This window comes from Lissotriton helveticus, chromosome 1_1 (assembly GCF_964261635.1).
Source record: "Lissotriton helveticus chromosome 1_1, aLisHel1.1, whole genome shotgun sequence".
In the NCBI taxonomy this organism is placed as follows: Eukaryota; Metazoa; Chordata; class Amphibia; order Caudata; family Salamandridae; genus Lissotriton; species Lissotriton helveticus.
In genome coordinates this window covers 1,812,178,138-1,812,190,399 of record NC_136057.1, presented here as the reverse complement: position 1 = coordinate 1,812,190,399, position 12,262 = coordinate 1,812,178,138, and the positions used below count along the sequence as shown (strand labels likewise).

Genomic DNA, 12,262 nt, shown 5'->3' with positions numbered 1-12,262 from the left:
TCACCACCTTACCCTAAGAAGGTCAGTCTTCCCAAGCGACTTCCGGTTTGTGTTCCCTTACACCCCCATCACCTTCCACACCGAGTCAGGGAAAAAGATGAGTGAAGTAGAGGGAGCACAACAAGCACATGCAAAGCAATGGAGGGGGGTGGGAACGGAGACACGGACAGCGGGAGGGGGTCGGGGGCGGGGGAAGGCAGGACAGCAATACAGCCACGAGCCACGCAAAGACGGAAAACAAAGACGACAGACACGAAAACGCACAACAATACAAGGAGACAACAGAACACCAGAACACGGAAGCAAAGATGAAGACGGAAACGGAAAACAATGCTGCTTACCTGATCGCAATTTGAAAGTACTTCCTGGCAACTTCAATCGCGCAGCCCACTCCTGCAAAAGACACTTCGAAAAAGACCAAAACATGCCGAGACAAAAAAAATATATAACATCCGCCCACCGCCGCATGACGTTGTTAAAGGGGCGGGATGAGTAAAAATCGCCTGAACGCCCATGAATCTGCTCCGGCAATGACGGACAGATCTCTCTTCCAATGGATAGCCTCCATTTATGAAGCTAGCCAATGGAAGAGCAGGCGGGACAAAGCCCCCGTACTGCTTCTCAAAAGATTTCGCCTGCGCGAATGCTGCTGCGCAGCGGACGCCAGGCGAAACCTAAACAGCTGGCTTCACATGCCCTCTTGAGTTTAGCCTAAGACTGCTTTGTCCATGCTACCACTAGGATAGCTGGTCAATAAGGTTGACTTTACAACCATCACCATAAGGGTTGTTTGGGCTGGTGCAAGGTGCTCACTAGAATAGTGAGCATCATATACCAGGCCAACTTCTCACATGGGCCAGCTGCCTGTCACTCACATGGCAGAGGCATTGCTGCCAAATTCTGACATCTGCCTCCTCCCGGCGCTCAAGGTGATCCACGTCCACTTGAGAGGTCTGCTTGTGGCCACCCGATCCCCCATTCTTGTGCGTGGAGGAAAAACTGTTTCCTTCCCTTGTATGCACAGAGTGCAGAGCCTCATTGGCTGTATGGCTGCCAGCATCAAACACACTGTGCCTCCCTGACCTCTCAAAATTCCCTGCTCAAATAGGGGGGTTCCCTTCCCGCCGCATGGGGCCTGCCTTGATCCATCTTTAATATCTTGCCTTTCTTTATATAGTGTCTTTATATAGAATCTGATGTATGGGGACAGGGCTGGATGGACCCCTGAATGCCAAGTCGACTCCAAGCATCATTGACCTTTGCCAGGGCTCCCTCACCAAGGCCTTCCAACTTTACCACCCACCCTTGTGCCTACGCTTGGCCATCATGAAACTATTCACTGCTTGTCCAGAGTTCCATTGGAAGGACCCTAACTACACAATAATTTATACTATGGGATGCCCTGTAGGAACATATCAGACTTTGGGGACCTCCCAAAGTTTTATCATTCACCTAAGATCTCCCTGTTCCTCTCCTTAGACAATTAGGAAAGTCACCTTCACAATACATACACTTACCTTCACGGCCCAGGGCCTTGGATCCACTTTCTAGTTTCCAAACTTTGCCATTCATACGCATATGGCTGATATCGGTACCCACTATGCAGAAGAGAGAGAAACGTTAGTGGTGTTGTGGTGCCAGCTTTCCCCATATTTCTAACTAATCTGTGTTGATCACGCCTATTACCAGCCTCAATTTTTCTTTTACTCTAGCAGTACTTCTTCCCCAAAGAAAAGTACAGCAAGGTGACAAAAACCAGTGTTAACTGCTCACAAAAACTCTAACCAAGTAAAATAAATCAGTGGTCTTCTAGGGTTTATTATTAAAGTTTTAATTAGATAATCACTAACTTGCTGTTGATAGCTGAACTAGACAGCCATCAGTGAGGTGGAAGAGACATCTTAGTCCTATAAGTAGAAGAAAATCCACCCCATTTGAAGTTTGCCTTCTAAGGAATAGTTATATTTCTCATGAGGCAGCTTCCAGTCCCATTACTATACTCAACTCTTGGAAAGAACTTAGTGATGACAACGCCACTGTGCCCAGGCCACACTGTGGAAATGCAAAATGTATATACTAAAAATGCACCCTCAAAGTGGAAGTACATTTCCAGTACCCACATTAGTTGTGTCTCCATCGGGCTAATTTAGATTCACTTGCAGATCTGTCTGTGCAAGCCTACATATTTTAATGATGGCTGCCCAAAACTGTGGCAGACTGGCAAAGTTAAATTGGGTATGGGTTAATCAACATTTTCGGTTGTTTCACCAACCCCAGATGACGTTCAATATGATAGAGTCAGTATCAAGGCCTCCCTTATGCTTGGACAGGGGAATGCAGGAGTGGGCGAAGCATTCTTAGAGAACTAGCAAGTTGTGAACCAAGCTTATATTTTGGAGTGCTGATGGAGAGTGTAACCCTCCTGCCGCGGCTCGATTTAATGTTGGCAAAAAATTCCCTCCTACCAAGACACAGGAAAGCAATGTAATGATTAGTGAAAATCTTGTGGTATGTATTCTTGAATCTCTTACAAACGCACACCATTAAATGAATCTTGCAATCTGGCTTTTGCCCAATGCCTGTCCCACTGCACCAACCACATGGTGGAGAAGCGTGGCTCAGTGGTTAGAGGCGGCAGACCCGGAAGCTGAGATCGACCGTGGACCAGGGTTCGATTCCCCGCCTCGGCGGGTCTCGGGCTCAAAAATTCCACGGACTCGACAATTCTCGCTCCGGTGCCTACTTGAATCACGGGGTCACACTCTGCAACTCTGGGCAATAGCTTGCTTAATCTCCACTACGGCCCCTCGCGGCGGGATGCCTGGCTTTCACCTTGTGGACTCCCGGCCGGGATTTCTCACATGGGAATACCAGGACGGGTTCCCTAAGCAAGCGCCAGGATGCCCTTTGGGTGACAGGTTTGCGCTATATAAGTACACCTACATTTACATTTACATGCTTACAGAATGTAACTGCTGGGAGAAAAGCATTACTTGGGATCTGCTCAGGTAGAATGATGGTTACATAAGTCTGTGTGTTTTACTGTAGTCATGAAAAGTTTGTGGGTCTGGTCTAGAGTTACGGTGTTATGGAAAGTCCTTCACTTTCTGGAGGAAGACAAAGTTCTGAAGAAACATCTACTGATGAGATTTCCTCTGCCCCATTGTCCTTGTAGTGCATTTAGTAACACTGGTAGGTTCCTCTTAAAATTTAGAACTTCATTCACAAATTGGAGTACCTTCCATTACAATCCGAGTAGGAAATGCGCTTTTTCTGCATGGTAACCTGAGATGTTTTGTGTTTTTCTGAACCATATTGTTTTTTAAATTAGACCTCTATCCATTGTTACCCCTGCTAAACAGGAGTAAAGTGCCTGTGCTCCCCGTTAAAACATGGTTAAATTGGTACACCCCTAAATGGAATATTTAACTTGCCTGTAAGTCCCTAGTACATGGTGTAGGAAATACACCCAGGCCCTGAAAGTTAAATGCTAACTGTGAACTGCAACAGCTATGGTGCCCTTCACGGGAATGACCTGTAAAACATCGCTTCAGACCTACCATATGTAGCCTGAGTGGGGCAGCCTAAAACTTTTTTGTCAAACTTGTCAAAATAAGGTAGGGAGTCTAATATTTAAAAGTGGAACATGTGTGAAGTTAAAGTTGGCATGTTCTTCAAGTGACTAGACCCCAAAAGCTATTTTCACTGGTATGGCTGTAGCTGGATCCCAGAAAATCTCAAAGATCAGATTATACATTTTAATCTTTAACCTTTGACAGGAAACAGCTAAAATAGTCATTCAAAGACTATTTCCATATTTATTAAAAGTCCAATTCATTACTGAAGTTATTTTTTTAATAAATATTTAGTAGAAGTAACTTTTAGAAATGTACCTTTTCCCTGCTGGCAGCTCCTGGAGGCTAATTTGCATTAGGCAGCCAGCAGCTTCCCAGGAAGTGCTTGACAGTTGGGGTGAACCTAGGAACTTAATTAACTTTAAAGGGATAGAGGAGGCACGCCCATTCATAGTTTAGCATACGGACAGACCTGAAGAGGAGAAAGCTTAGTCCCCAATGCCCACACTAGCCCGGCTGGCTCCAAATCAATGGGATGGAAGCTATGCCTAGAACTGGCTTGGAGTGGACACAGGGGATGTGACTGTTCATTTCCCTGGCCACATCTCTAGATGGACACAAGACTACAGAAGGGAGGAAGAGTTTCCCCATTTTTAATTTAAGGAGTTCTAGTAAGCACAGCAGGATTGTTGAGGTAAGGCAAACTGGAACTGCTGAAAATTGGGTAGGGTTGACCCTTGGACGTTTATCCAATTGGACAGGGTGGAGCCAAGAGTCACCCCCATCTACTAGATAGTGCCAACAATAAATGTGGATCCCAAGGCACCCACCTCAGAACACTTTCTGGACATGCAGAAGATTAGAATAGGGCTGAACTGCTGTTTTTGACCTCGGCGGAGCCTTGAAGGGCTGAGCTTCCTCCATTTGTGACCAGGATAAAGAAGTAGACTTTAACAATCAGTTAGCTAACCTCCCATAAGGCTTCACGGACACAGCAAACTACAAAAACACTTTTTCCTGAGGTGCCCAGCACCAACTGGACCTGTACTGGACATTGGCGGCGGCCTCCACTGGACCAAGTCCTGGTCGGTAAATGCTATACCTAAGGCCCTGGGAGCCTTAGAAGTGACCCATAGAAGCTGTTTTAGAAACCCTGAAAATAAGGACATACAATGTTTGCACTTCAAGACCTCCAGAGAAGTCAGTGGAACCTTGTGGCGAAGGTGTCTGATTTCAATCCACCTTCCTCAAACACAGTTTCAGGCTTGCCCCGCTGGAGGATTTTGAGTTCCATAAAAAACTACGTGTGAAGGTGAACTCTTTGACCGGGATAAAACTACTTTGTCTATCCAACTCACGCTGCATCACAGTTGGCCTGAAATTGCACCTAGGTCTCGGTGTACCACTGCTGTGGTCCATCATTGGCATATAGATTTTTACTTAAAACTTTAATAAGTCTTATCTCTTGTTCCCCTTATTGGATTTTGGACATTGCGGTGTAATTCTGTTAATTAAAATTGTACTCTATTTTTCTAAATGTTTGGGATTTGTATTGTTTAGTGTTTAAACAAGACAATTCTGTAGTTGGATAAAGAGATAACAATAGCTGTGAGTAAGTAACTAGCTCACTGTGTAGGCCAGAAGGTACAGAATCAATAAATATCAGGCTACGCCTGCAGGGCAGACACCACCCCAAAAGCTTGGCCCAAAGCCTAAACAGAATTCTGTGGGCAGGTCTCACAGACCACGCATGGATGGAAATCATGGGCAATGCATCCTTCCATCAAGGCTTAAAACCAAACTCCAAACCGGGTTAAGCGATCCCAGACCAGACTCAGGAAGGATCACGTGCTATGTGTCGGAAAGGGCTACACACAGCCTTACGTGAGCCACAACGCCAGACACTGAATTGGGGAGAAGAGCTGTGAAGGCGGGGGGAAGGGTGTGGATTAATAGGGCCTGCCTGACCCTCATCAATCCCTGGAGGCATTCGCAAGAGGAGGGGGCTGCACAGTTGCATCAATTAGATCCTCCTAGCTTTTGGGAGAACTTCTTCCTTAGTGTACACTCATCCTGCTAGGCCCTTGTGGGAAAATGTAATAGTCATGAGAGTGTTTATCCATTCATTCGGTGCTATGAAAACAATTGATGGACGTAATGCTGAATAAATCATGCATTCGCCCCCAGTCAAGAGATCTGGTGAAATCAGGGGAGGACCTGGCCTGGCAGTTTGGGCTGGACTGTTCCCATGAGGAACAGGGTCAGAACTGATTTGCATATGGCTGGGTCCAAACTGGGATGGCATATTGAGCAAAAGAATGATGGATTAAACCCGGGTCTGTGACTAGGGTGAGTGCTTAAAAAGTTTCAGCCGTCCGTCCATCATCTTGTTGTGTTTGCTATGCTCACCCTAAGTGGCCAAGGGCATGCCCAGACGTGGCTCCCTTGCTCACTGTGCCACTGGATTCAAGCTAGCCTGGCTGATGAGGGGTAATATACGGAAACTGGTCCTGGGATGCTTGTTTCCGGTCCAGAGAGTACCTGGCCTGACAGTTCGGGCTGGACTGTTCCCAACAGGAATAAGGTCAAGACTGATTTGCTAATGGCTGGGTCTGAACTGGGGTGGCGAAGTGAGGAGAAGAATTATGATGGATTTAACCCAGATCTAATAGTGACTGGGAGTGAGTGTCTGAAAAGTTTCTACGCTCTGTCCATCATCTTATTGTGCTTGCTTTGTTCGCCCTAAGTTGGCAGGTTATTCCCAGACATGGGTCCTTTGCTTACTGTGCCACTGGATTCAAGCTAGCCTGGCTGATGAGGGGCAATAGCCTGAAACAGGTGCCAGGATGCTTGTTTCTGGCCCAAGGAGGACCTGGCCTTTCAGTTTGTGATGGACTCTTCCCACAGGAACAGGGTCAAGACTGATTTGCATATGGCTGGGTCCAAACTGGGACAGCGTAGTGAGCAAAAGAATGATGGATTAAACCTATATCAGTGACTGGGGGTGAGTAGTTGAAAAGCTTCAGCACTCCGTCCTTCATCTTGTAGTGTTTGCTATATCCATTAATTCAAGGCGCTCCTGGAGGCTGGTATAGTTAGTCGAGGAATCAAAGGCAACCATTCTCAATTGTTTTGCAGTCTTTTATACAGCCCAAACTTGGTCCAATGGTATTATAGTGATTTACATGTGCACCACATTATGCATTGTTTTAATCACAGGGAGATTAAATGAATTGTCTGGAATCACAGGATGTTGAACTGAGGCAGTCATCCTTTTCCAAGGTCGGTTGCTCAGGCTGTTAGGTCACATCTCCTCCAACACAATTCCAGTCAAAACCTATTGGCCTTAGCTCATGAAGAGACGAGCAGTTGATTTCAGAGCATGGAAGAACGGCCCTAAGAGATTTTTTGCACCATGCTATTAGGAAAACCCATCCCACCGAGGTTAGTTTACATTTCAGGTTTTTTACACTGGGAATGGAGGTGCACCTTGTTTATTTGATTGTAAATGCTACACAACAGCCAACGTGTTTCGTCCACTACATGTGGACTTCATCAGGACATACATTTGTCTTTAAAGGTATTGAAACCAAAGGTGAGTCATAATTCATCATATTAAAAATATTGGTAAATTCCTGGTATGGACATTAACCAATAATTCAACAAAACCCCATGTATTTTGGGGCAAATAAACGTTGTCAATATTCCTAAATGTAGAGCAAGGTGGCACCTTTGTGTGCATGCCTGATTATATTCTATGTAAAGTCCAATCCAATACTCACAAGTTCGACTGCAATGTTTACGTATTGGCTCTGCAGATGCAGATTACGAAAGCAGGCTCTTGAGAATGCTGCATACGCTCGCCAGACCAACTGCCAACATACATGGAAAGAAAACTGCCATGGCTCCTGACTCAAAATGTCGTTTGAAAAACAATCACTGGTGGCTCAAGGAAAGTCCCTTTGCTATTAAAAAGGTAGAAACCACATTACTGTCCAGTCCTTCACAGTCAGTACTCACAATCATAGCCAGTCTGCACCTGAATGTGCTAAGAAGATACCTGCTACCAACTTCTAGCAACTGCTTTGATCCTGCTCTCAGCAAAACTTGCGTAGATTCAGACTTGAAAGACAAATTTATGCCCTGATGAAGTCCACATGTAGTGGATGAAACACGTTGGCTGTTCTGTAACATTTTCTATGAAAAAAGAAAACTAAATATTATTTTGAACATCATATGCAAAGAATGGACTAACTCTATGTGGAATCTTGATTGAGCGGTGCACTTCACATTTATCTGTTGAACTTCTTGGATCCTTCGAGGTCGCACCTTGGAAACACTAGGTGCTGTGGATGTGCATACAACATCGTTTTCTACAATATTTACTTGGACTTAATGTTTTGGGGGAGAATCGGTGGGAGGTGTGATTACTTTACTGGCTCGCTGTTTCATACGACTTGTTTGTTTGATTGTTGCGATTCCTGGCCACATGGACAAGTAAAGCACGCCAAAAGATAGAATGCACACAACATTGGAACATGCAAGTAGTTCCACGCTAACCTTATTTTCTCAAGAAGATCTCAGGGGTTTAACAGGACCCGTGAACAAGTATAGATTGAACCAGGCCTCAAATTTAACGGCACAGTATTTCATTAATTACTGCGCACTAGTCAGCTCGGTAATTGTAACATCTATTATTTAGTGACTTTAGACACTGGTACTTCGTTGCCGGAACAGGGTGAAGTACTTTTACCATTCCTAGTAGATACCATTCTTAAAGGGTGAAATATTCACTGAGTGTGATAAATAACCTATATTAGAGTTTTTCAACTTGGAAGGGAGGCATACAGGCAGAATTAGTATTTAACAAGTTTTGCCTTTTTTGCTGGGCATTTTCTTCTAATATATTTTAGCAAGTTTGACCAAGGGAAAACTGTAAGGGTATGATAATTATCACAAAGCTCGTAATTCCTATCTCTGTCCTAAGAGCGTTTTGCTCAGAGATGGCAATTTAGCCTTGATTTTGTAATTAGGGTCTTAGAAATCAAAGAACTGCAGTAATAAGTGCTACATACGAGCATATCCCTCTCAATCTGTTGTACTAGCTTGTCAGATAAATTCAGATTGAGTAGGAAATTCTTGTACAGTTTGTTTTTAAACAGCTTGACATTAGTTTAGCCTAGTCAGCTGTCCCTCCTTCCACAGGTCGTAAACTAAGCACCATAAATTGGGAAATGGCAACATCTGTTATTTACTGCACTTGAAGTGCTGCAAAAAAGACAAGTTATTGGAGACAGTTGCTTGCATCAGCAAAGTAGGTGTAGAATGTGAAGGATTGTGAATGGACAGCTGCAAAAACCCAGTGGACAGATGCCACATGCCCAAAGTGGGTGATCTGAGAAGTTTGCAAGAAGTTATTGACTTATAATTTATTTTTTATGCAGCACTTCATATAAAGTATATTTCTAAGTGTTGTAGAAAACATTTGAACTATTACCCAATTTATGGTATTAAATTTACCAATCTCAGAAAGATGGATGCAAGACTTTGCCTCATTAGGATAAGAGCGTGTGACCTTCAGACAGCCCTCACTCTTCATCAGCAAGCACTGAGGTATCCCATTAAGCTCTCTTAGTCTGAATATTCCAACAACTAAATCTGCCTTCTCAAAGAGCACTTCCCAATGCTCTTACTTTTTAGGTCGAGCCTGGGCAGCGCATGCGATCCACTAAAAGGCATGCTGTATTCGAGTATGGAGTTTAAGTTCCGCCCATATTTTTCATTGGCTTGTGCAATTGTCCTTTGTAACTGTTGACTTCTGATTCGTTAATAGGCTTGTTAGTTCCTCCTTAGTACAGCCTTGTCTTCATTTGTAACCTCCCATGAGGACTGTCCATTTTACCTCTGTTGTAACATGTTATGTCTTATTTAGTCTTTAAGCACTTTTTTCTTTAATGAGTTTCTCTTACTACAGGCAGACATGCTTTCCTGCAACATTAAGTGCGCCATGCGTGCTTTCACTTTCCAAGCAGCCCGGGACAAATGCAGCCGCTTCTTTGAAATTAATTTAAAGTGCTGTATTGGGACTGGGTAGAGCAGGACGAATTTAGGGATAACAAGTGGGACAGACTTTCTGAGGAATTTATGGATTTTAAATGTAGCTGTTCCCTGGAAGGTTATCTTGATATTGTAAAGGTGCTGTATGATAGAACATTATATATACAATTTAGGCATGGCTGTTTGCCCGTAAATTCATTCAAAAACTTGTGGCTCTGTAATGTTGCCAAGATAAAAGACTGCCCCTGCTGTTCTGCATTGACCGAATCAATATGCCATGTCTTCTTTGCTTTCCCCGCATACACAAAACCTAGGGCCAAATGGTTAATCCCCATTTGTAAGCAATTTGCGGCTCTGGTGTTGCCTTGCGCATACTAAAAAAAGACCCTAGACCTTTATTTGTGTGAGCAATCTCAAAGTTCCTGGGTCACATGTGGGGAATTAGAAGGGAGGCCCAGAGTCCAATTTAGACCTGTTCCCAATATGCCCAGAATATGCTGGTGAGGGAATTGAACCGGATTAAGATGAAAGCCCGCCACTGAGCGAATTGTTTACATTTTGATCTTATTTTTTTATGTCAATGACAGCACAATCAAATTGGTCTACTTGGCTTTACTTCCTGTAACACGGTTTTAAACTGTTCACTGCAACCTTGTATTAGGAACTCTGAATTAATTAGATGGCAGTTTTAATAACAACTATTGTATAATATTGGGACAGAAACAAGGATTATGCTTTTAACCTGTTGGCTGCGTCGAACGTTCAGCTCCAGTGCTGAACGTTCGAAAAACGGGTGGGGCAGCGTCGGCCAACGGATGTGCGCAGCACTACCGAGGTAGTGCTTGCGACGACCGTTGGCCGACGGCAGCAGCCAACGGGTTAATGATAAACTGCTGTGTTTTTATGTTTCGCGATGGGTTTTAACATATTCAAAATTTAGTGGACTACATACATGTATTTGCACTTTTATGGTCCGAAGACCAAATAAAGTTTATTGAATTGATTTGAATTAAAATAGGTCTCGCATTTACAAGAGTTTCAGCTAATGCCATTGTTTTTGACAATTCCTTTTGTGTGTTAATTATCAAAACCGATAAACAAAAGGCATTGTCATTAGCAATGTGCCAATAGCTTAAACTCTCGCAAATGCGAGGTTTATTGCATGCAAATGTTTGTTGTTACATGCAAACTTTGGAAAGGCCGAGCCAGATTAGTAGCACTAGTCCATGGATGCTCGATTCACGTCATCATTCAGGTGACTGGAGATTGAGTCCATTCAATGTAACCAGGCTAGTGCAGACTGGAAAAATAAAAAATATCATTGCAAATTAATCTTGCAAATTACTAATATTTTATCATCGTTTTGCTTTCAGACTGGCTCGTGCATATCTGGATGTTCAACACGTGGTGCTCGCAAAGCCGGAAATGCAGCACATGGGCCGAATCTGGAATGAGTTGCACACGATGTCGCAGTTCATGGACACATTACGGGCAAATCCTGGAAAAGTGGCAGGCAAGTTCCATTTTTGAGTTAACTTTTTTAGGGCTTACTTAGCGGCAGCTTTACTTTACTCACCAACCTCATGTTTTCCCCCCAAAAATCATAAAAAATACATTCATAATACAGGGGCTTTCAGTCAGTCCTTTTTATCCATTGGTCTGTTTAAGTGTCATTCACATTTAGTATTTCCCCCATTAGTCTATTACGTGGGGCCTGTGGGACATCGTCATTGTCTGTCTTGCACCAATGAGTGGCTGTTGTTATGTTCTGGGCCCAAGATCCGCCCCTGGCGCAAGGGGCGTGCAGTGTTGAAGTCATGTGACCTAGTATAATAAAGAAAGGCTCCGCACGCACGTACGCTATTCTGAGACGGGCGCACGGAGAGCCAGCAAGTTATTCCCAGTGTCTGACTCCTTTCTTTCTAGGGCCACGTGCTAGGCCTAGTGACAACTACCCAGGCGGTTCTGACCAACTGCAGGACACAACAATTGGCGACGAGGGTGGTTGCCGAATCCTTGCTGGGTGTGGGTATCTGCCTCCTGCCCCGTGTGGCGGCCGCGAGCCTGTCCCTCGGCTCGTGGTGCTCGTGCCGTGCGGCGTACCCCACCCCCACACGGAACACTTGGAGGAGCGGACTGGCGCATGGATGTAGAGTAGGTGTCTCCTATCCCAGCGCCGCACTGCACATCTCAGCCCGTCGACCCGGGCGGTGCCCTGTTTCCGCACACGCATCGGTGGTCGCGCTGGGCACCTGATCCGGCACAACCGGGAGGATGGCTACGATTCCGCCCATTGAACCCTTTGTGGTGGAGGGTGCGCCCTCAGCGCTCGCTCCCAAGTGGAAGGAGTGGGTGGATAGACTCCTAGTGTTCTTCGAAGCCACGAAAACGCACAAGGAACAGAAACGGGCCATGGTGTTACATCTCGGCGGCAAGGACATACATTCCATTGCTCGGACCCTCCCGGAGGCAACCCCCAGAACTCATCACACGCTGATTAATGCCCTCAATGCCCATTTTGAGCCTATGGCCAATCAAGATTATGAACGATTTGTGTTCAGACAAGCGCGCCAGCTGCCCGAGGAATCGCTGGACACATATCACACCAGACTCAAAAGGTTGGCGCTCAC

General features: G+C 44.9%; 1 protein-coding gene across 1 annotated transcript in view; it reads left to right on the top strand.

Moving 5' to 3' along the window:
• ABCA4 (ATP binding cassette subfamily A member 4) overlaps positions 1-12,262 on the top strand; it is a 1,114,059-nt gene that overhangs the window by 34,272 nt on the left and 1,067,525 nt on the right. The window contains exon 4 of the mRNA XM_078650330.1: positions 11,006-11,145. Coding sequence (XP_078506456.1) covers positions 11,006-11,145 — 140 coding nt within the window. The remainder of the gene's footprint in view (positions 1-11,005; positions 11,146-12,262) is intronic.